Source organism: Ochotona princeps, chromosome 5 (genome assembly GCF_030435755.1).
Source record: "Ochotona princeps isolate mOchPri1 chromosome 5, mOchPri1.hap1, whole genome shotgun sequence".
Classification (NCBI taxonomy): Eukaryota; Metazoa; Chordata; class Mammalia; order Lagomorpha; family Ochotonidae; genus Ochotona; species Ochotona princeps.
In genome coordinates, this window is record NC_080836.1 from 107,955,826 (window position 1) to 107,975,819 (window position 19,994).

General features: G+C 58.2%; 1 protein-coding gene across 1 annotated transcript; it reads left to right on the top strand.

Moving 5' to 3' along the window:
- Window positions 1–1,616: 1,616 nt before the first annotated feature.
- On the top strand, window positions 1,617–19,535 carry PPP1R7 (protein phosphatase 1 regulatory subunit 7). Its single transcript, XM_004597422.4, has 10 exons — window positions 1,617–1,814; window positions 3,447–3,575; window positions 5,329–5,384; window positions 5,900–5,965; window positions 6,383–6,513; window positions 7,654–7,816; window positions 8,831–8,947; window positions 15,951–16,055; window positions 18,097–18,183; window positions 19,194–19,535. Exons 1-10 carry the CDS (start codon window positions 1,763–1,765, stop codon window positions 19,368–19,370), a joined length of 1,083 nt encoding a protein of 360 aa, XP_004597479.3. The 5' UTR covers window positions 1,617–1,762; the 3' UTR covers window positions 19,371–19,535.
- The last annotated feature ends 459 nt before the right edge of the window (window positions 19,536–19,994 follow it).

Sequence of the window (19,994 nt, forward strand, 5' to 3'; positions counted from 1 at the left end):
TGGTGACCCAGTAGGAGCAGGGGCTTCTGCAGAGGGAGAGTTTGTGGAGGTGGGGTGGGTACCAGCCAGGGGTAGGGTGGGTACCAGCACAGGGGACATGGGAGCAGGGCCACAGGCTCCCACGTGGGCAGGCCCAGCCAGGGGTGGGGAGGGTACCAGCACAGGCGACATGGGAGCAGAGCCACGGGCTCCCACGTGGGCAGGTCCAGCAGGAGCTGGCACGGAGGGGGGACATGAGAACAGGAAACAGTTGGGATGTCACACCTGGAAACTTGAACTCCTAGTCACACCTCCTTGAGTTCCCTGCCCTATGAGTCAGCCTAACCTCCTGCCTGTTCCCCGAATCAGGGCATCTGAAGGGACATTCAGGGTGACCAGGGGGCCAAGTTCATCCAAGTAGACAAAAGAACTAGTAGGGACTTCCTGGGGGAGGACCAGAAGGCCTCCTCAAGCCACAGGAGATCCACAGGGTCAGGGCACGTGACACAGCTGCGGATGGAGGGCATGCCACAGCTCCTGGGGATGGCTTGGGCAGGACCCAGAGGACTCACGCCGGGGACTGACAGGGCCGGGAACGTTCCACACGAACACGCCAGGGCCACGTGGGGATGGACTCAGGGGAGGGGACACCACCAGTGAGCATTCCCCAGAGCATGCCAGGGCCACGTGGGAACAGAGCGCGGGTGGATGGGGAGGAAGGGGAGGGAGCCCACACGGGCACACCGCTCACAAAGCTGGCTGAGGCTAAGGGGCAGGGCAGCGAACCCTGGCCGTCTGCTCCCAGCGCTGACCTCGGGTAGGGCTGCTGGGCAGACAGCCAAAGATGTCCAGTGGCTGCGGCGCCGCCACCCGCAGGGCGGGTTCGAAAAAGGCAGCGACCCCAGGTTGCAGAGCGTGGATGCGCGGACGCACAAACGGCCAGCACCCCGCCAGCACGGCCCGGCCGCGGGGGCCGAGCGCCAGTCCGCGCACCGAGTCGGGGCTGGAGGCTCCCGGTGCCTCTCTGCCCCGGGCGGGAGGAACACGGCACCAACAACACCGGCGGGACGCCGCGGCTCGGCCGCCTTCCCGAGCGCAAGTTCCTCACCTGGGGTCGGCCACGGTCGCGTCGCCAGGCGCCCCTCACGACCGCGGGAGGAAAGCGATTCGCGCGCCCAGCCCACTTGCCAATCGCAGAGCGGCACTGGCCGATTGACGGCCCGCGCAGGCCAATAGCGGGCGCCGGTGGGTGGGACTTGCGGGCGATCCGGCGCCTACCAAGCCCGCGCTAGCGGTTGCTAGGGACGCACTGGACGCGACCTACGGCGTTCCGAAGGAGCCAAAAGAGATGGGAAGGGATGGCGGCAGCGAAGCCGTCTGCCGGCGACCCCGTCCCGAGGCGAGAACCTCCTGCACAGGCCCTGTGGCCCGAAGCGCCCGCGGAGGTCAGACCCGCGCGGGGACCTGCAGGGCAACCTACACCTGCCGTCCGGAGCCAGGGAGGCGCGCCCGGGCCCAGCGGCACAGCTGTTCCGCAGCCCGCCAGTCCCGCTCCGAGCCTCAGGCCGCCGGACTCCGCCGCCTACAACCACCCGCCCTGGGAGGCGCAGCAGTCGGCCTCGCGACGGAACTACAGCTCCCATGAGGCGCGGCGGCCGCGCAGGCGCGCAGGGGCCAAACCCGCGCGCCGGCGTCGCATTGGCCGGACCCGCCCGGGGCCCGGAGCCCTGATTGGCTGTGGGGCCTGAGGCGACGGGTTCCGGGAAGGGGACGAGCAGCCAATATGGCGGCGGAGCGCGGCGCTGGGCAGCAACAGTCGCAGGAGATGATGGAGGGTGAGTGGCCCCCGCGGGCGACGGCCAGGGCCCTGCGGGCGGGGGCGGCGGGGCAGCGCCGAGAGCCCGGCTGCGGGGGTCGGGGCCAGGCGGCGATCCCGCGAACGGGCTCTCGCTGCTCAGGGCTCCAAGGCTCTTCTACTTTGCCGGGAGGAAAATGCATCCATTGCTGCTTGTGCGCCCCGCACGGGGCGGACACGTGTGTGCCGTGTCCGGCCTTGAGCAAGCTCGCCAATGTTTACACCTTTTCCTGATGGGCATTTTCCGGGGCCTTTTGGAAGACCCCACCTGTGTTTGAGGTGCAGTCCGATGGGCACGGACCTCCCAGCAAGGTGGCCGGGCTGGGCCCGAGGGGACGCGTCAAGAGAGCGGGGGACAGGTGGGGTGAGAGCAAAGGGCGGTGAAGGGGAGCCAGGCGTCACACAGGAGGCTGGCCGGCAGGTGCCTCCTCCCGTGTCCCCGCTTACGCCCTGATCTCCCGTCTGATGTCACTGCCCTCTAGGCCCTCACATGGCTCCCCGCTCCTCCCAGGTGCCCACACCTGTTGGTGACTGGGCGAGTGACTGCCATTCCAGAAACATCTTGGGGTCAGAGTGTGACATCACATCAGAATCTGGCGGGGCGCTGGCCTCCCGGGAGAAGTGACTGTAGAGATAGACTTAGCGTTCATGTAGTCCAGCAGTCCTTGCCTGGGCAAGCCCACCATGACATACAAGCCCCAGCTAGACGACCTCCCATTCGCCGAGGGCGCAGTTGTTTATCACGGCGTCCCCTGGCCTGCATTCCTGTCACAGGTTGGGGTGTCAGTGTTCCAGATACACTTCAGAAGGGGTCACAAGTGAAGCTGTCGTGGCTGCCTACGTATTTTCGATGCCAGCCTTTGGAAGTTGCCAAGGGCCAGCACTGTGTCTGAGGCCTCGAGGTGCTTGGCACTTGTCTGTGTCCCCTGTCTTCCTCCGACGTTCCACCCACAGTCTGACCTGAGTCCGTCTTGGCCTCCTGGACACTGTCCTGTGCGCTACTCCCACACTGATGAGGCTGTGTGGCAGAGGACTGCGAGGCACCTCCTTGCCCTTCCCTCCACGCCAGCAGTGGGCACCACTTGGCCTTTAGTGAGTCCCTTTCCAGGCTGTAGTGAGACCCTCGATATACTTGCTGACTGCTTGCCACCCTCACAGCCATGTGGCCTCCTCTCCCAGCCTCTGTGGGACGTGGGATGCACCCAGTGCCGTTGAACCAAAGGAACCTTTCCTGGCGCTGGCCTCGTGCCCTGCGCTGTGGGTCCTGCCCTGATACATGGTGGGAATGAGGTGTTTTAGACTTACCAATGGGAGGCAGATGGCCATGGGCAGCTGTATCAAGTGAGTATGAACATGCTTTTTGAGACACAGTCACAGAACAGGAGGAGCAGCTCTTGTATCCACTGGTTCATTCCCACATGGCTGCCACAGCCAGGGCTGGGCCAGGCTAGAGCCAGAAGCAAGGAGGCTTCCCTGTGTGGGGCTTCTCTGCCTCAGTGAGCAGTGGCTGGATGAGGCTGGTGCTCCCTAGGCTGCCTGTGTCACGGGCCGCGGCTAACCCCGGCTGCACGGGCAGCCCCGTCCAGGAGTCCTAACTGGTGTGTGCATTCAGTTGACAGGCGAGTGGAATCAGAGGAGTCGGGCGACGACGAGGGCAAGAAACACAGCAGCGGCATTGTGGCGGACCTCAGCCAGCAGAGCCTGAAGGACGGGGAGCAGCAGGGTGAAGAGAACCCAGAAGGTACAGCTGAGCCTAGGCATGTCCCAAAGCCAGGTGTGACGTCAGCTGGCTGCCTGCTGGCGCCACAGGGGGAGACACCCTCAGAGGGCCCGCGCACCTGGCTCCTCCACCCCCAGGTGTCAGGCCCAGCGCCCTGCAAGGGACAGCAGCAGTCTTAAGTCAGACAAGCAGTCAGCTTTCAGCCTGTCTCATGGCCTGGCTTTTCTTGGTGCCTAGACAGTGTGTACTGCAAAGAATGGGAGAATCCTTGTGTACACGAGAGGATGCTCACAGCAGATGGCTGGATAAAATAAGCAAGTTTCTAAGCAGCATGCACGTTGAGATCTTATTTTTAGTTGAATAGAAGATGAGGATGACACGTCCCTGCAAGGGAAGGTGTGCGCGTGCTGGGGCGCGTGTGGGCAGGCACTATGGGCTGCGTTTCCCACACATGCTCAGAGCCTGATCACGCACAGCCCCTCTGGAAGAATATATCTCTAGGCACAGCTGATTTTTAAATAACACTGCTTTCTGACTTGGCGAAGATAACTGGTAACCATGGCAACTTAGAAAACTCCCTTTAAAAACGAAGGTGGGATCAGCATGACAGTCTCAGAGTCACTTTGGAGCTTGAGTCCATATTCCGGAAAAGATGTGGGTGAGAGAAGGAGTACAGAGGGACTGTGCTGGGCCCTCCGTCCATCTGTGCCGCTGGGCCCTCCGTCCATCTGTGCCGCTGGGCCTTCTGTGCCTGTAGCTGCCAGGGTGCTGGCAAGGTGGCAGAGCTTGTGCAGTGGCCGCTGCTCTACGGTAGGCTGCAGTCATGCAGTCTGCATGCTGAGGAGGGGTCACACACCGTCACTTGGCTGCAGCCCGAGTGACCGGCTTCCACACCCCTGGCTGGGGATTGCCTGTCCTCGGGCAGCCAGCATTACCCACTGTGCCTTCTAGAGTTGTGCATGAACTAGCAGGTTCAGCCAAGTCAGTTGCTCCACTCTCCAGCTCATGAACTGCTGACGTCTCACTGTGCTATGGGTCTGCATCTGTCTCCAGGGTTCCCCACGTGGTTTTTGTGTGTGACGTAGGTTGGTTTTATGTTATGTTATGACTGTGTGACTGTGTATGTGGTGTTGTATCTATGTGTGAATGTATGGTTGTCATTGTATGCACATGTATGACTGTATGTAGCTGTTATCGTGTATACATGTGTGGTGTCATTTGTGACTGTGGCTGTTATTGTGTGCACGTGTGTGGCTGTATATGGTGTATTTTATTTGTGGCTGTGTATGTCTATATCTGTGTCTCAGTCACTTTCCCGCGTAAGCTTAAATGAAAGGGAGGACCTACTAATGAAGGCTGTAGCCCAATCCCACAGTCCCGTGGGAAGGAGAACTAGCTCTCTGCAATGAGAGCACTAGTGTCGGCCTTTTGGCTGTCGGGGAGCTCCTGGCTCCATCTCTATCAGTGGAGTACTCTGCCTCAGGGCCTGACTGGATGCAAGGACCCAGGATGGGGACAGGCCAGCACTCTCTGCCTCAGGGCCTGATGAGTGGGAAGGGGCATGTGGCAGAAGCAGGCTGCACCTTGGCCATCAAGGGGTGAGGCGGGGCTGGTGGCTTCCTTCCCAGCAAATTCGGAGGTACCAAGAGAGGTGGGACAGCATTGGCCACCACGCTGCAGGGTCCGCATTGTGCCAGCTCTGTCCTCTGCCCTGGACTCCCCTGGACTGCCACCTGCCGGCAGGGTTCTGACCACACTCCCTCTCCTTTCTCAGAGGAACATGAGCTGGCTGTGGACATGGAGACCATTCACCTGGACAAAGACGCGGAGGTAATACCCGTGTGCAGCCCCAGGTTCCTGGTGCTGGAGGAACCAGCTCACCCTGGATGTTTGCTTTTGACACGCGTGTCTCTTGTGGCTGTTAGCAGTGGCCCCAGTCCCACGTGCGTTTACCCTTGAGGGCTGGGTGGCGAATGACCCATGATTGTGTGGTGCCTCCCCAGCCTGTGAGAGCAGTAGCCTGGGCAGAGGGACAGACCGAGCCTGGCCTTGTGTCTGGCTGCTGGGGCACTCCTCAGAGTCTAGTCCTGACGCGTTGTGCTCTGAGGCTGGAAGGTGGGAGGAAAACATGACACAGAAATCATCTGAATGGTCAGTCCTGTGTAAAACTGGTGGAGTCGCACCTGCATTGAACAGCACTGACTGGCAGCTCGCCCCTTGTCACTGCCACGCCTGACACAGCCCCCGTCTCTCCTCGCCGACATCCACTTGCGCCTCCTTTGTGAGCTGGTGTGGCTGGCCCTCTGGCCCCGGCAGCCGCTCACCTGGTCACTTGGTCATTGTAGGACGTCGACCTGAACCACTATCGCATCGGGAAGATCGAAGGTTTCGAGGTGCTGAAGAAGGTGAAGGTGAGGGCATGCCCCGCCTCCTCCCCAGCACCTTGCAGCTCCTGGAGGGCCACAGGGTGGGTGCAGTGTGAGCCCAGGCCTCCCTGTGGCCTGAGCCCGTCCCTGTGAGGCACTCCCTCGAGTTCAGTCTGGGAGCCCCCTGCAAGTGGACCCTCCAGGGGCTCTGCTGCACACAGGCCACCACAGCCTCCTGTGGGGTCTGCCCACCTGCGGGTGGGTAAGGCTGCTTCATCAAGTGCAGCCCCTGGCTGGACAACAAAGAACAAAATACCTCTGCCGGAAGACTGGCCTTAGATCCCAGTAACAGCCACCACTGTGCCCCAGTGAGCGCCAGCAGTGCTGTTCACGGCCCCCACTGTGCCTCAGTGACCGTGCAGGTGCTCATGGCCCCCAATATACTGTTGTCCATGTCTACAGACGCTGTGCCTTCGTCAGAACCTCATTAAGTGTATTGAGAACCTGGAAGAGCTGCGTGGTCTCCGCGAATTGGATCTTTATGACAACCAGATCAAGAAGATTGAGAACCTGGAATCCCTGACAGAGCTGGAGTGAGTTGGGAGACCATGCACCCCCGCCGGGTGGTCGGGGGGTGACTGGGTGGAAGCAGCTGGTGTCCCTAGAACCAGCACCTGCCCAGCTCTGGGCCCTGGGTGTGGCCCCTGCCCTAGGCTGCCACTGGGGGTATGCTGCTGGCTTGCGGGCAGGCTGCTCCTGGGCGGGAGCCTTAACCCCAGTTTCCTTTCTAGGCAGGTGTTTGGCCTAACAGTTCAGATGCCCACCGCGCCTATCAGACTGCCCCTGTCTGAGCCCCGCCTCCTGCTCATGCAGACGCTCAGAGGCAGCAGTGATAGTGCGAGTAACTGGGCTGCTGCCCCCCTGTGGGAGACCTGGAGTGCGCTCCTGGCTCTGGCCCAGCCCAGCCCACCGCAGGTATCGGGGAGAGGAAGTGGATGGGAGCTTGCTCTCTGTCTCTCAGTCTCTCTCTGTTGTTCCCCGCATCTTTATGCCCTGTCAGTTTCTCTCCCTCTCTTCCTCTCTTCGTCCCCCCTCTCTCTGCCTCTCTCTGCCTCTCCAGTAAAAAAAAAAATGCCCTTTGAATGCTTTTTGAAAAAATTGATTTATTTGAAAGGCAGAAAGACAGAGACAGAGCTTTTCCATTCGCTGGCTCCCTTCCCAAATGGCCACCACGCCCAGGGCTGGGCTAGGCCACAGTCAGGAGCCTGGAGGTCCAGCTTGGTCTCCTGTGTGGGTAGCAGGGGCCCAGGCCCAGGAACCAATGCCTGCTGCCTCCCAGGAATGCACAGGAGCAGGGCTGGAGCCCAGGGTCTCAAGTGGCATGTTAGCCACTGCACCACAGGGCAGCCACCGTTTATTAAGACACAAGAATACACAGTTGTTGGGCCCGGCGGCATGGCCTAGCGGCTAAAGAATACACAGTTGTTGGAAGCCTAACAGTGAAGGAGTCGACCCAGGCCTGGTTCTCCCTGAGCCATGCCCACTGTGGCACAGGCCCTTCCCCAGTGCCTGGTGCAGACTCGGTGCTGGGGGCCGGTGGGCAGCCCCTCCCCATTCCTGACGGTCCCCTGCGGGCAGGCAGTGGCAGGGTCAGTGACACCCCCAGCAGGTGGTAAGCTCCAAGTTATGTGCAGCCTGAGCTCATTAAGGAGGAAATGTTTTCTTGTTCCCAGGATTCTAGATATTTCTTTTAATCTGCTGAGAAACATTGAAGGGATCGACAAACTGACACGATTGAAAAAGCTCTTCTTGGTCAACAATAAAATCACTAAGATCGAAAACCTGAGTGCTCTCCAGGAGCTGCAGATGCTGGAGCTGGGCTCGAACCGCATCCGGGTAGGCCGTGCGGGCCACTTGCCTTGGGCTTTTCCCGCAACAGGAATGGTAACTGGAAGTCAGTGTCCGTCGGGTCTGCAATGACACTCCCAGAATTTGGGGAACAGGGGAGCCTGCTCAGATGGCCTCCAGCCCGATGGGGTCCACCCTACTCCGGGGTTCACGTGGCCTAAGACTCTTAGAAACAGTTTGGTGCTCATAGAAGCATCTTGCGGTGTCTGCACCATGGAGGGCCCGTGGCATGATCCGAGCAGAGTCCAGGAGAGGACACTAAAGGGTCTGGCATTGGGGAGTGTGCTGGCTGAGAGGAGCAGGCTGCATTTATCAGGAATAAAGACTTCTGTGGGCAGAGGCCTACACGTGTCCACACCTAGCATCACCATGGCTACCATGGCCCGGAGCCTCTGCTTCAGTGGCAGCTGGCGCCCCCATTTCAAGCCTTCTTCCTTGCTCTGAGGCTGCTGGGAGCGAGAGTGGGCTGTGGACCACAGAGGGCCATTGGGGTACGGACAGACAGCTCTCAGGAGACTTAACAGCTCAGGCTGGGGGGATGAAGCGGCGACATGCAGTTGGTCCCAACAGCCAAATCCTCATTGGGTTACCTTGTCAACTGAAAGATTCTGGCTTGTTCCAAGAGGGACACTGGGCCAGTCAGTCAACAGTCACTCAGCAGCCCACTCTGCCCAGGGCACCAAGGGCAGAGCAGACTGGGCAGCTTGGTCCTGGCTATATGGGTGCACGGTGCTGGAGGAAATCGCGCAGGCAAGGTCTCAGCTGGGGGTTCCCTGAGGAGACCAAGACTCTCAGACCACATGACCTGCTGGGATCTGAGGCATCCACTCCCTCAGGGCATGCCTAGACCCAGAGCTCTGGGAACGGGGGGCCAGGCTGCACCCCTTCGTCTCCCTGTTTTGCTCTGTTCTTTCTGGTGTGATGTAGTGACAGGTTTGCAGAGCGGATGTGTGACTTGCCTGCTGTCGTCCTGTCTCTCATGTTGCCCTGTTCTCTCCACAGGCCATTGAAAACATTGACACGCTAACCAGTCTGCAGAGTTTGTTTTTGGGAAAAAACAAAATTACTAAACTTCAGAACCTGGATGCACTCACTAATCTGACCGTCCTCAGTATGCAGGTACTGGTCCCAGCCCCTAGCCCCTCTGAGCGCAGCAGACCTGCAGGCATGGCCCCTCTCTATCCGCTCCTCAGTGCTGGGCTTCCGACATAGACCTCAGGTCCCATAGACCACACACACACACACACACACACACACACTTCCACCTCAGGCACACATGCTTCACAAACATGCATCATAGATACACGTGGTAAGCTCACACACATGCAACGTCACACATGCTGCTTTTCTCTTTAATTTTTTTTTTTTTTTTTTAAGATTTATTATTATTGGAAAGCCGGATATACAGAGAGGAGGAGAGACAGAGAGGATGATCTTCCATCCGATGTTTCACTCCCCAAGTGAGCCGCAACAGGCCGGTGCGTGCCGATCCGAAGCCGAGAACCAGGAACCTCTTCCGGGTCTCCCACATGGGTGCAGAGTCCCAAAGCTTTGGGCCGTCCTCGACTGCTTTCCCAGGCCACAAGCAGGGAGCTGGATGGGAAGTGGAGCTGCCGGGATTAGAACCGGCACCCATATGGGATTCCTGGGCGTTCAAGGCGAGGACTTTAGCCGCTAGGCCACGCCGCCGGGCCCACTCTTTAATTTTTTTTTTATAGTCTTACATAGTTGATTAGGGCACAGAGGGTCAAGGTTTACAGGAAAGTGGGTAAGACTACTGTTTCCACACTAAGATCATTTTCCCCTGTATCTGGGGAAAGGGGAGAAACAAAGGGAGAAGCCCCACCCAGCCTCCCACCCATCCCAGTTCCCTGATGTGGGGCATGCTCCAAGGGTCCTGCTCAAGCAGTTTTGGTAGTTCAACAGTTCTGAATTGCTGTCAGTCTCGCCATTCCAAGCGCAATGAAATCTCTACAGAATCCACTGGCTGACGTAGCCTCTTCATAGTTGAGGTTCTGAGATCAGCAGTTCAGTTGGAGGGATCTCCAAAAAAACTTCATCTGAGGTGATCCCAGACCTGATTCTTGTGTGTGCTTGCCAGTACAGGGTCCAGCACCGTCCATTGCCCCAATCAGCTTATGCACATGCTGGTCATTGCAATTTCTGGGTCAGTTCTGTTTCCAGCCCTGTCTTCCACTTGAACCAACAGGTGTTGCAGTCCAGCCTGATCCTCCCCACTTCATACTCGGCCCTCACGCAAACCAGTGGGAGTTGCAGCGTAGTTGGGGCGACTCCCCATAATCCCCACCAGGCCTGCCCCCTACCCTGGTTCCCATGCTTTCCAGTATGTGCAGCAGACTTGTCCAGTCTGTCCCACATCCCATTTAGCTCTCATACATGTCAATGGGCATTGAAACTTAGTTCAACCCTACATGCCCTACTATCCACACACATACTGGCAAGTGCCTTTCTGTCTGCCACCCCTGCCTCTGTCCTGGTTTTCTTGCTCTCCAGTGGAAGCGGTAACCCAAGAGGGAGGTGCCTACTATTTTCCTACTAGGCCACTCCCAGATTGTGCACTCTCCAGGTGGTTCTGGAGTTTAACTTGACAGATTTAGCCCCCAGTGCCAGCCTCTGCCAGCTGACGCTGTGGCAAAGCCCAACCAACTCTCACCCACTCTAATTTTGCTTGCACCAGTCAGAACAGTCAGCCCAACCTGGCTTTTCCCTGATCTAGCTCACATGAGGCCCACAGGTGTTGTAGCTCTGCCTAGTCTGTTCTGCCCCATCCCAACTGATGCTCCCCAGTGGGAGTGACTGTCCAGCAGGGGAGCCCACATTCCCCTTGCCGGCTTTGCCCCCTCCCTCCCTGGTTCTCACGTGTGCTGGTTGGGCTGCAGCCACATCTGGTACAGCTCACCTCACCTTGGCATTCCATAATGTGCATTGGTTTGTGTCGCGACCGAACCTGGCCCGACCCACACTCTGTTCCAGCACTTAGATTCACCAGCGGGTGATGCGAACTGGTTCAGCCTGGTCTGCCCCTGACCTATGCTAAGTGCATGCCAGTGGGTATCTTTCTCTGGCCTGGTCTGGGTGCTCCCTATCATGCTTCTTGCGCTCACCTGCAGGGACTGTGTCCCGACAGAGGAGTTTCCCCAGCTCCTCCATCAGAACCTCTTCCTATGCCAGATCTTTTGCGTACTGGTGGTTCCATGGGCCAGCCCTCTTTGCTAGCCTTCAGTCCATTTCAGTTCTTACTGTTGCATGTTCAACCAAGCCAAGGCTTGTCCATACTGAGACACTGCTCACACATGGCTTAGTAGGGGCAGAGACCTAGCCTAGTCCATCCTACATCCATGCTGGTTCTCCAGAGCACCAGGTGGTGCTTGGGTCTAGCCCAGTTAGGTGCGTCCAGTCCCATTCACACTTGTGCCAAAGGCGATTGCAGCCATATCCAGACCAGAATGCAGCCCCCACCCGGGCCCCCGCTCTTCCATCACACATGTTTTGTACATACATACCACACAGACACATCACACATGGGCACACACACACTTCAGCTGCTCACACACCTGTTGTCCCTTTTCCCAGGGGTAATATCAACTGTTTTGTTTTGTTTTGGTTTTTTTAAATTTATTTTATTGTATTGTTGTTGACAATCTTTACATAGTTAATTACGGTTAAAAAAAAAAAAAGGTTCAGGGGGTACAGGGAAGTGGGTAATACTATTATGTCCATTTTGTTTCCATCATGTATCTGAGGTAACGGGGGATATTGAGGGAGAAGCCCTACCCGGTTTCCCGCCCACTCCAAGTCCCGGATGTGGGGCATGCTCTGAGATGTTTGCTCAAGTGGTTTTAATAGTTCTCCAGTTATGAATCGCTCCCAGTTTTGCTCAATGAGGTCGTCCACTGATTGATATGGTCCATCATAAAGTCTCCGTTTGCCCCATATTTTGCTGCCAACATATAGCTGAGTTGAATGAGTGACCTGTTCTGTCTTCTGTCTTTTCTTGGTTAGGGTTCTGAGTCCAGCAGTTCAATTGGGGAGATCTCCAAAGAAACTTTGAGGTATTCCCAGACTAGATTCTTGTATGTTCTAGCAAGCACAGGGCCCGGCACGGTCCATCACCCCGATCAGCTGGTGGTTTCAATTGCTGGGTTGGTTCTGTTTTCAGTCCCGAGTTGCACTGGAACCAATGGGTGTTGCAGTCCAGTCTGGTTCTGCCCAGCACATACTCGGTCTTTATATCAACCAGTGGGAGCTGCAGCCTAGTTGGGGCGACCCACAATAACCCCCACCAGGCCCGCCCCCTACCCTGATTTGCCAGTATGTGTAGCAGTAGACCAGTCTGTCCCCCATCCCATTTGGCTCTTGTACTTGTCAATGGGTATTAAAGCTTAGTTCCATCTAACCAACTCAACCATCCAGCCCTCACGGATGTTGTTGAGTGCCTCTCTGTCTAGCCACCCCAGCCCCCGTCCTAGTTTTCATGCCCTCCCGCGGGACTAGTGACCCAAGAAGGGGGAACCCACTTTTTCCCTCCCAGGTCTCTCTCAGTCCCGGTTTATGCACTCTTTAGGTGGTTCTGTGATTTGACTTGACAGAATTAGTCCCCAGTGCCAGCTTCTGCCAGCTGATGCTGCGGCTAAGCCCAAACATCCCTCACCCACTCTAATTTATGCTTGCACCCGCAGGAATAATCCGCCCAGCCTGGCTTTTTCCTGATCTAGTCCACATACAGCGCACAGGTGTTGCAGCCCTCCTTAGTCTGGTCTGTCCCCATCCCAGCCCACGCTCTCCAGTGGGAGTAGCTGTCCGGCAAGGGGACCAGCCCCTTAATCCCCCTGCCAGCTCTGCCCCTCCCTTCCTGGATCTCACGTGTGCTGGTTGGGTGCTGCAGTCAAATCCAGTACAGGCAACCTCACCCTGGCATTCCACAATGTGTACTGGTTTTGTCGCGACCAAACCCGGCTCAACCCACACTCTGTTCTGGTGTTCGGATTTGCCAGTGGATGACATGAACTGATTCAGCCTGGTCTGCCCCTGACCCATGCCTAATGTGTGCCAGTGGGAAACTTTCCATGGCCTATTCTGGGCTGTTTCCTATCATGCTTCTTGCACTTACCTGCAGGGACTGTGTCCTGCCAGAGGAGTTGCCCAGGCTCCTCCATCAGAACCCCTCCCAATGCCAGATTTTGCGCATACCAGGGGGTCCTTGAGCCAACCCTACTTAGTTCACCTCCTGTCCTAGCAGGAACAGTGGCTTTTCCTGGTTGGCTTTCACCCCATTCTGGTTCTTGTTGTTGGATGTTTCAGCCCAGCCATGGCTCGTCCATACCCACATACAGCTCACACATGGTTCAGTAGGGGATTGAGACCCAGCCTAGTCAGTCCCACATCTACCCTGGTTCTCCATGACACCAGATGGTGTTGGGGTCTGAACTGGCCTGGTGCATCCAATCCCAGCCCACACTAGTGACTACAACTGTTTCCTAGATAGAACGCAGCCCCCATTCCAGCACACGCGCCCCTTGGTGGGAACCTCAACCCAGTTAGGGTGTCCCCTTACCCCCCCAATTGGGCCTGTTCCTAGCCGTAAATCACGCATCTGCCTGTGGTTGCTCTGAGGACCAGTAGGTGCAAGAGCCTAGCCCGGCATGACCTGTGCTCCATTGTGGTTTCTAGTTTTGCTTGTAGGCTAAGGTCTGCTCAGTCCTGCCCAGTACATTCCTTTCCATTACCAATTTACACATTTTGGAGCTACTATGCCCTGCTTGTCCGACCCCCAGATCTGGACCACGTGTTCACCAGCGAGAGCTATGACTCGCCAAAGGAGTTTCCCAAGTTCTTCCACTTGATCCACTCCCAGACCCAGTTCACATACATGCCATTTGGTTTTAGGCCAGTGTCCGGCGTACTCTGGCCTTCCATTTGGCCTTGTATGAGCTGGTGAATGTTGCAGCCCGGCCCACCCCACACCCTATTCAGGATGCACATTTGGGTGCTGCTGCCTTGCCCAGTCCAGACTGTTGCGGGTCCCTTTACCTGTGATTGATGGCAGGCTCCTTGGTCACACCTAGCTTAGTCCATAACCACCCAAACTTTTAGGTTTACCAGTGGGGCTAAACTTTCTACAGGGTGTGGCCCACACATCCTGCATAGAATCTACCCCAGGATAAGGTTCTAGAGTGCTAGTTAATATTATGGCCCTGCCTAATGTGACCAGTCTCCTGAACCATCATCATGTCAGGCAAAACAATATCCTGGTAGACAAGCCTGAGCTTATCTTTTGCATGATAGGTGTTCACAGCTCAGCATTGTTAAGTGATTAGAAGTTCTTCAAAGGAACAGTTACTGACATTGGGAATCTTTAGGATTGACTCAGATCCCGGAAACAGTGGGATCAGCCTAGAGCTACCTAAGCAGCGATTGGGACATCCATTACCCCAGAGCTCCCCGGCCGGGCGGCCAGCAGGCACAGCCTGGCGCCAAATGGCGCACTAGCCGCCTAGACCCAGCTCATCATGAGCACGTGGTGGCTGGGATCAGGATCCGAGCGAGACGCTCCCTCCTGCAGCCCCCAGCAGCCTCCCGGTTGCCGGGGTTTTTTTTTAACCCGCAGGCCCAAGGTCGTGCCCCACCCCAATCCCGTCCACTGCCCAATGAGGGCGGTGGGTGGGCCCCGGACCCACCCAGTCCCAGAGATTCCCCCCCTCGGTGTACTCACCCCAAAAGGAAGCAGCCCCCGAATCCAGGTAGGCCCGGACCCAGCTCATCATGAGCACATGGTGGCTGGGATCGGGATCCGAGCAAGACGCTCCCTCCTGCATCCCTATATATCAAGTGGTTTTAACCTCCAGGACGACCCCCTCAGATGGTGGCGTTTGCTGTTTGTCTCCCTGACTGTCTGGCTGGGCCATGGACACGGCATGTCCCAGCCCTTGGGACAGATCCAGCAGACTCCCAAATCTGCTAAGCCACTCAAGGCCAGCCTGCCATGTATGGAGTTCTGGCAGGTTCCACTGATCTCATGGTGGGCATGTAAGAACAGATCTCTGCTAAGAGAAATGAGAATTAATGACTTTTCAAATCTTTGATTGTGACATTTTAGAATTCCTGAGTTAAGGCTAGTACAGTGGCACAGTGAGGCAAGCCACTGCCCCTGAACGCTGGGGCCAGTCCTGCTATCTGCTTCTAGCCCCGTGCGTGCTCGCACCTCTGGGGCAGCACGTGAAGGGCTGAAGCACGTGGGCTCCTCATGCAAACGGGAGAGGAGTTCCTGCTTTCTGCCTTCAGGCTGGCCCAGCCCTGGCTGTTTTGTCCGTCTGGGGAGTAAACCCTCTGAAGCAAGATCTCTCTTCTCTCTGCCCCGCCCCTTTCTCTATCACTCTGCCTTGCAAATGTCCCTCTCTTAAAGATGTGTGTGTGTGTGTGTGTGTGTGTGTGTATTAAATTTGTGCATTTTATTGGAAAGGCAGAATTTATAGAGAGGAGATAAAGAGAGAAGTACCCATCTGCTGGTTCATTCCCCAAGTAGCCACAGTGGCCGGATCTGAACCGATCCCAAGTCAGGAGCCAGGAGCTTTTTCTGGGTCTCCCATGAACATGCATAGTTCCAAGGCTTTGGGCCGTCCTCCACTGCTTTGCCAGGCCACAGGCAGGAGCTGGATGGGCAACAAACCATTGCCCATGTGAGATCCCAGCACGTGTAAGGTGAAGATTTAGCCACTGAGCCATAATGCCGGGCCCAACGATGTATACGTATTTTAAAATCAGAACGGCAGAGAGACAGACAGGCAACGCATTCATGTCCCAGCTGCTCCACTTCCTGTCCAGCTCCCTGCCCCTGACCTGGGAAAACAGTGGAGAAAGGCCCAAAGCTTTGGGCCCCTGAGCCCGCGTGGGAGAGCAGCGGGGGCTGCTAGCTCCTGGCTCCGGCCTGGGCCATCCCGGCTGCTGTGCTGTCTGGAAGTGCGCTGACAGGTGGAGGAGCGCTTACTGACTGCCTTCACTCTGGCTGTTTACAAATAAACCTTCCGTGAATACCTATGAAGTCAACCTAGGCCAGCATCCCTGCCCCATGTGCCTCTGACCGCTGTCGGCCCTGCCCTTGCAGAGCAACCGGCTGACCAAGATCGAGGGTCTGCAGAGCCTGGTGAACCTGCGCGAGCTCTACCTCAGCCACAACGGCATCGAGGCCATCGAGGGCCTGGAGAACAACGTAAGGAGCCGGGTGCCCCTGCCGTCCGAGCCACCGTGCGGCCACCCAGCACAGTGCCACTGGGAGGGCCGTCCGAGCCCACCGTGCGGCCACCCAGCACAGTGCCACCGGGAGGGCCGTCCGAGCCCACCGTGCGGCCACCCAGCACAGTGCCAGTGGGAGGGCCGTCCGAGCCCACCGTGCGGCCACCCAGCACAGTGCCACCGGGAGGGCCGTCCGAGCCACCGTGCGGCCACCCAGCACAGTGCCACCGGGAGGGCCGTCCGAGCCCACCGTGCGGCCACCCAGCACACAGCCACCGGGAGGGCCGTCCGAGCCCACCGTGCGGCCACCCAGCACAGAGCCACCGGGAGGGCCGTCCGAGCCCACCGTGCGGCCACCCAGCACAGTGCCACCGGGAGGGCCGTCCGAGCCCACCGTGCGGCCACCCAGCACAGTGCCACCGGGAGGGCCGTCCGAGCCCACCGTGCGGCCACCCAGCACAGTGCCACCGGGAGGGCCGTCCGAGCCCACCGTGCGGCCACCCAGCACAGTGCCACTGGGAGGGCCGTCCGAGCCCACCGTGCGGCCACCCAGCACAGTGCCAGTGGGAGGGCCGTCCATGCCCCTCCCTGCCTGGCCACTACCACAGCTCTGCTTGCTTCAGCACAGTGCCACCCAGAGTCTGTTTTGACTGTTTTGTTGTGGGTTGTGTTTCCGGTTCTGTTGAGTTGCCAGTGTGTGTTTTTGGCCCATTCAGGGCTTTTGGCCCTGCTGCCGCCATGTTGCCACTCAGGAATTCGGAAAGCTGGGGAGTTGAGTCACCAGCAGGGGAGCCGGGGGAAAGCGGGCCCTGAGTGCGCTCCCCACCCCCAGTGGGAACCCTGGTTGGCCCTCGGCCTGAGACGAGACAGGGGAGCAGTGGTTGTCCCTTAGAGGTGACCATCTCCCTGTCCTGTGACCTCTTCACGGACCTGGAATCTTCCTGGGATCGCTGCAGCCTCTGTGTCCCCAGCCCTCCTGCCCTGCCTCCCGCTTTCTTCTCCTTTAGATAGTTATTTCCCCTTTGCTTGTTTGGAGGGCTTGGCAAGCCTGGTGTGGCTCCCCGTAACAGACATACAATCATGTGGGTATGTGTTGCCTGGTCACCACCTGCCCCCTGCTCTGGGCCAACGCTGAGACCCTGGGCAAGGACACGTGACTGAGCTTACAGCTGCAATGAGCTTGAGCACCCTGGAAACTCACAGCATCCAAGGAACTTTTGCATAAAGCCCCAGCACATTGCACCTGCCTCACGAGCCATGCAGTGGGGTGCCCTGCAGGCTGCTGCCAATCCACGTGGCACACGGCACACGCAGCACACGTGGGACAGAGGCATGGCTGTCGTGCTTCCCAAACAGTTCGAGTGTGTGAGGGATTTGTGCTTTTTCAGTGGAGTATTGCTTAATTTCCTTAAAATGCGGGAGACTCTGAAGGCAGCCACAAGTAAAGGAGGGTGAGCGTGGGCAGGCAGCAGGTACTGGGAGAGACCATTTCCCAGTTGCGTTGGTGAGACACACTGCACAGCAAGAAAAGGCATTGCAGCAGCGAGGATCTACCATATTCTTCTGTTCAGCATTGTACTCTGTAGACTAAGAAAGCTACTACCCAGGCTGGGCTGGTGCCACTGGGCAGTGAGTGTGGGATGTCTTGGTTTGGGAGGTCCTCCAGGTGCTTTACTGCCTGCCTGTGGGCTGCGTGCTGCTCACTCCCAGGAGCGTGAGGTGTGTTGCAGGCCCGTGCTGTGCGTGTCCTCATGGTGGCACTGTGAAGCCTTGAGCCAGCATTCCCTCTTCAGTCCCCATCTTCAACACGGAGCTTGGGTCTGCCTGCAGTGACAAGGGCCCCGGACGGCTGTGTGGATTCTGCTTAGCAGCCGTGCCACTGTGTCAGCCTGGGGAGGACGGGGCAGTCATGTGCCCTCGACAGCTCCTGCTCTGTGAAGAGGGACCGTGCCCACCTGGACACAGGGCTCTGGGCACTCGCTGCTTGCTCAGCCGTGGTATCTGCATTTCTGTTTCAGAACAAACTCACCATGTTGGACATCGCATCCAACAGGATCAAGAAGATTGAAAATGTCAGCCACCTAACAGAGCTGCAGGAATTCTGGGTAAGTGTAGCTACGCCAATGCAGAATGGAGTGTGCCCTGTGGGACCTCAGGACTGCCCACGCCGCTCCTGAGCAGCAAGTCCCCGGTGGACACCCAGCTGCAGCTGACGCGGGTTACCCTTAGGGCCCGGAGGTCGCAACCCGGCTTCTGCTGGTGTCGCTGAGGCTTGCCCCGTGCCAGGGGTGTACCCCGGGTGTGCTGGGAGCTGGTGCCGTCAGCATGAGAGAAGATACCAGGGGCTGAACAACAGTCCCTGTGCCCAGGTCCACTGTGTCGCAGTGCTCGGGGAGGTCTTGGGCCTCTGGCCCTCCCTGCCTTGCAGCCCTGTAGGATTCTGTCTGATGCTGTGCCCCGCGTGCGACCCTTGGGCCCGTGGACTGGCTGGGACTCCTAGCAACCTACCGTTTGCCTGCTTGTGGCTCAGGTCTGCTGTGTGCTCCCTGCCAGTGAACCTGCTCCCAGGCTCTCCTGGTGGCACCAAGTGTGTTGGGAATGACCAGAAACTGAGTGTTGGGAAAGCCAGGCCAGCAGACAGGGAGCTTTGCCCAGGGGCTGCAGCCAGACGGGGAGGGCTGGGGAGGCTGTCCAAGGACCTGTGTAGCACCATCCTCAAGGAAGCCGCCCTGGTGCTCATGCCTCCAGAGCTGACCTCACTGAAGCCAGAGACCCCGTAGGAAAGCCAGACAACAGGAGCAGGGTGCAGCAGACAGTCACAGAGGCACAGGGGACAGCGGGGCAGCCGAGCCAGTGTTGGAGTGGCAGGCCCTGCCAGGGGGCAGTATGGCTCTCCCCTCAGCCTGTGTCCACCGCCCACCTCACCCCTGCCTGGCCCTCCCTGGCCCTCAGCTCATCCTGCTCATACCCGCCCCCTTTATCTACCTGCGGGAACCTGGGTCGCAAAGCCAAGTTGCCCTCCACCAGGACCTGCTGACGGGGAGGGCCGTTTCTGCATGCCCCCTCCTGGGCCGGCCTTCCCAGCAGCTCCCTCACCTGGACCCGTGTCTCCCAGATGAACGACAACCTGCTGGATTGCTGGAGTGACCTGGACGAGCTGAAGGGGGCCCGGGGCCTGGAGACCGTGTACTTGGAGCGTAACCCCCTGCAGAGGGACCCACAGTACCGGCGCAAGGTCATGCTGGCCCTGCCTGCTGTGCGGCAGATCGACGCCACCTTCGTCCGGTTCTGAGGCCTCCACACCTCAGCTGGCCCCTCTCAGAACTCCCAGCCACAGTTTTTAATCCACCTGTTGCTCCCGAAGTCGTCGCTACATCAAGTCACAAGCCCAGTGGCACAAAGAAGGCGCAGACGACACTCGTGTGTGATGCCCTCTCTATTAAACCTTGCCACCGTCCTGCTGTAGTTTGTGGGAGCTGTCTTGCGTGCGGTGCTGACAGCTGCCACGTCAGTGCCAACATGTGGAGCTGCCTCCTGTCGGCCCTGACCTCCGTCTTGCTGGCCCTTAAGGCTACAGACAGGAGAGGACACACAGCGCGTTGCATTGTTGTGTTCGTCGGGGTGTCCCAGGCATCCCAGTGGCCCCCAGGAGCCTGTTTGCAAGGTTGGAGCAGCCCAGAGCTGCCTGGCCATCCAGTTGTGGAGACATCACATTGAAAAGAAACTGGGGTGTATGTGACCAGGGCCCAGGCAGGCTGTGTGCACCTGTGCCAGTTGGGTCCGCAGACCCTGAGGGTGCCCGTCAGGTCCCTGGCATTCCCGTCTTCGCTGCTGATGATGGCAGAGCTGTGAAATGGAGCCTCACACGTGCTGGACCGCAACCCCCGTGACTGATCTATCAGGACCTCAGCTCTTG

Coding starts and splice junctions, on each gene's coding strand:
- PPP1R7 (XM_004597422.4), top strand. CDS start 1,763: ATGGCGGCGGAGCGCGGCGCTGGGCAGCAACAGTCGCAGGAGATGATG. Junction 1,815..3,446: donor GTCGCAGGAGATGATGGAGG/GTGAGTGGCCCC, acceptor GTGTGCATTCAG/TTGACAGGCGAGTGGAATCA. Junction 5,966..6,382: donor AGGTGCTGAAGAAGGTGAAG/GTGAGGGCATGC, acceptor CCATGTCTACAG/ACGCTGTGCCTTCGTCAGAA.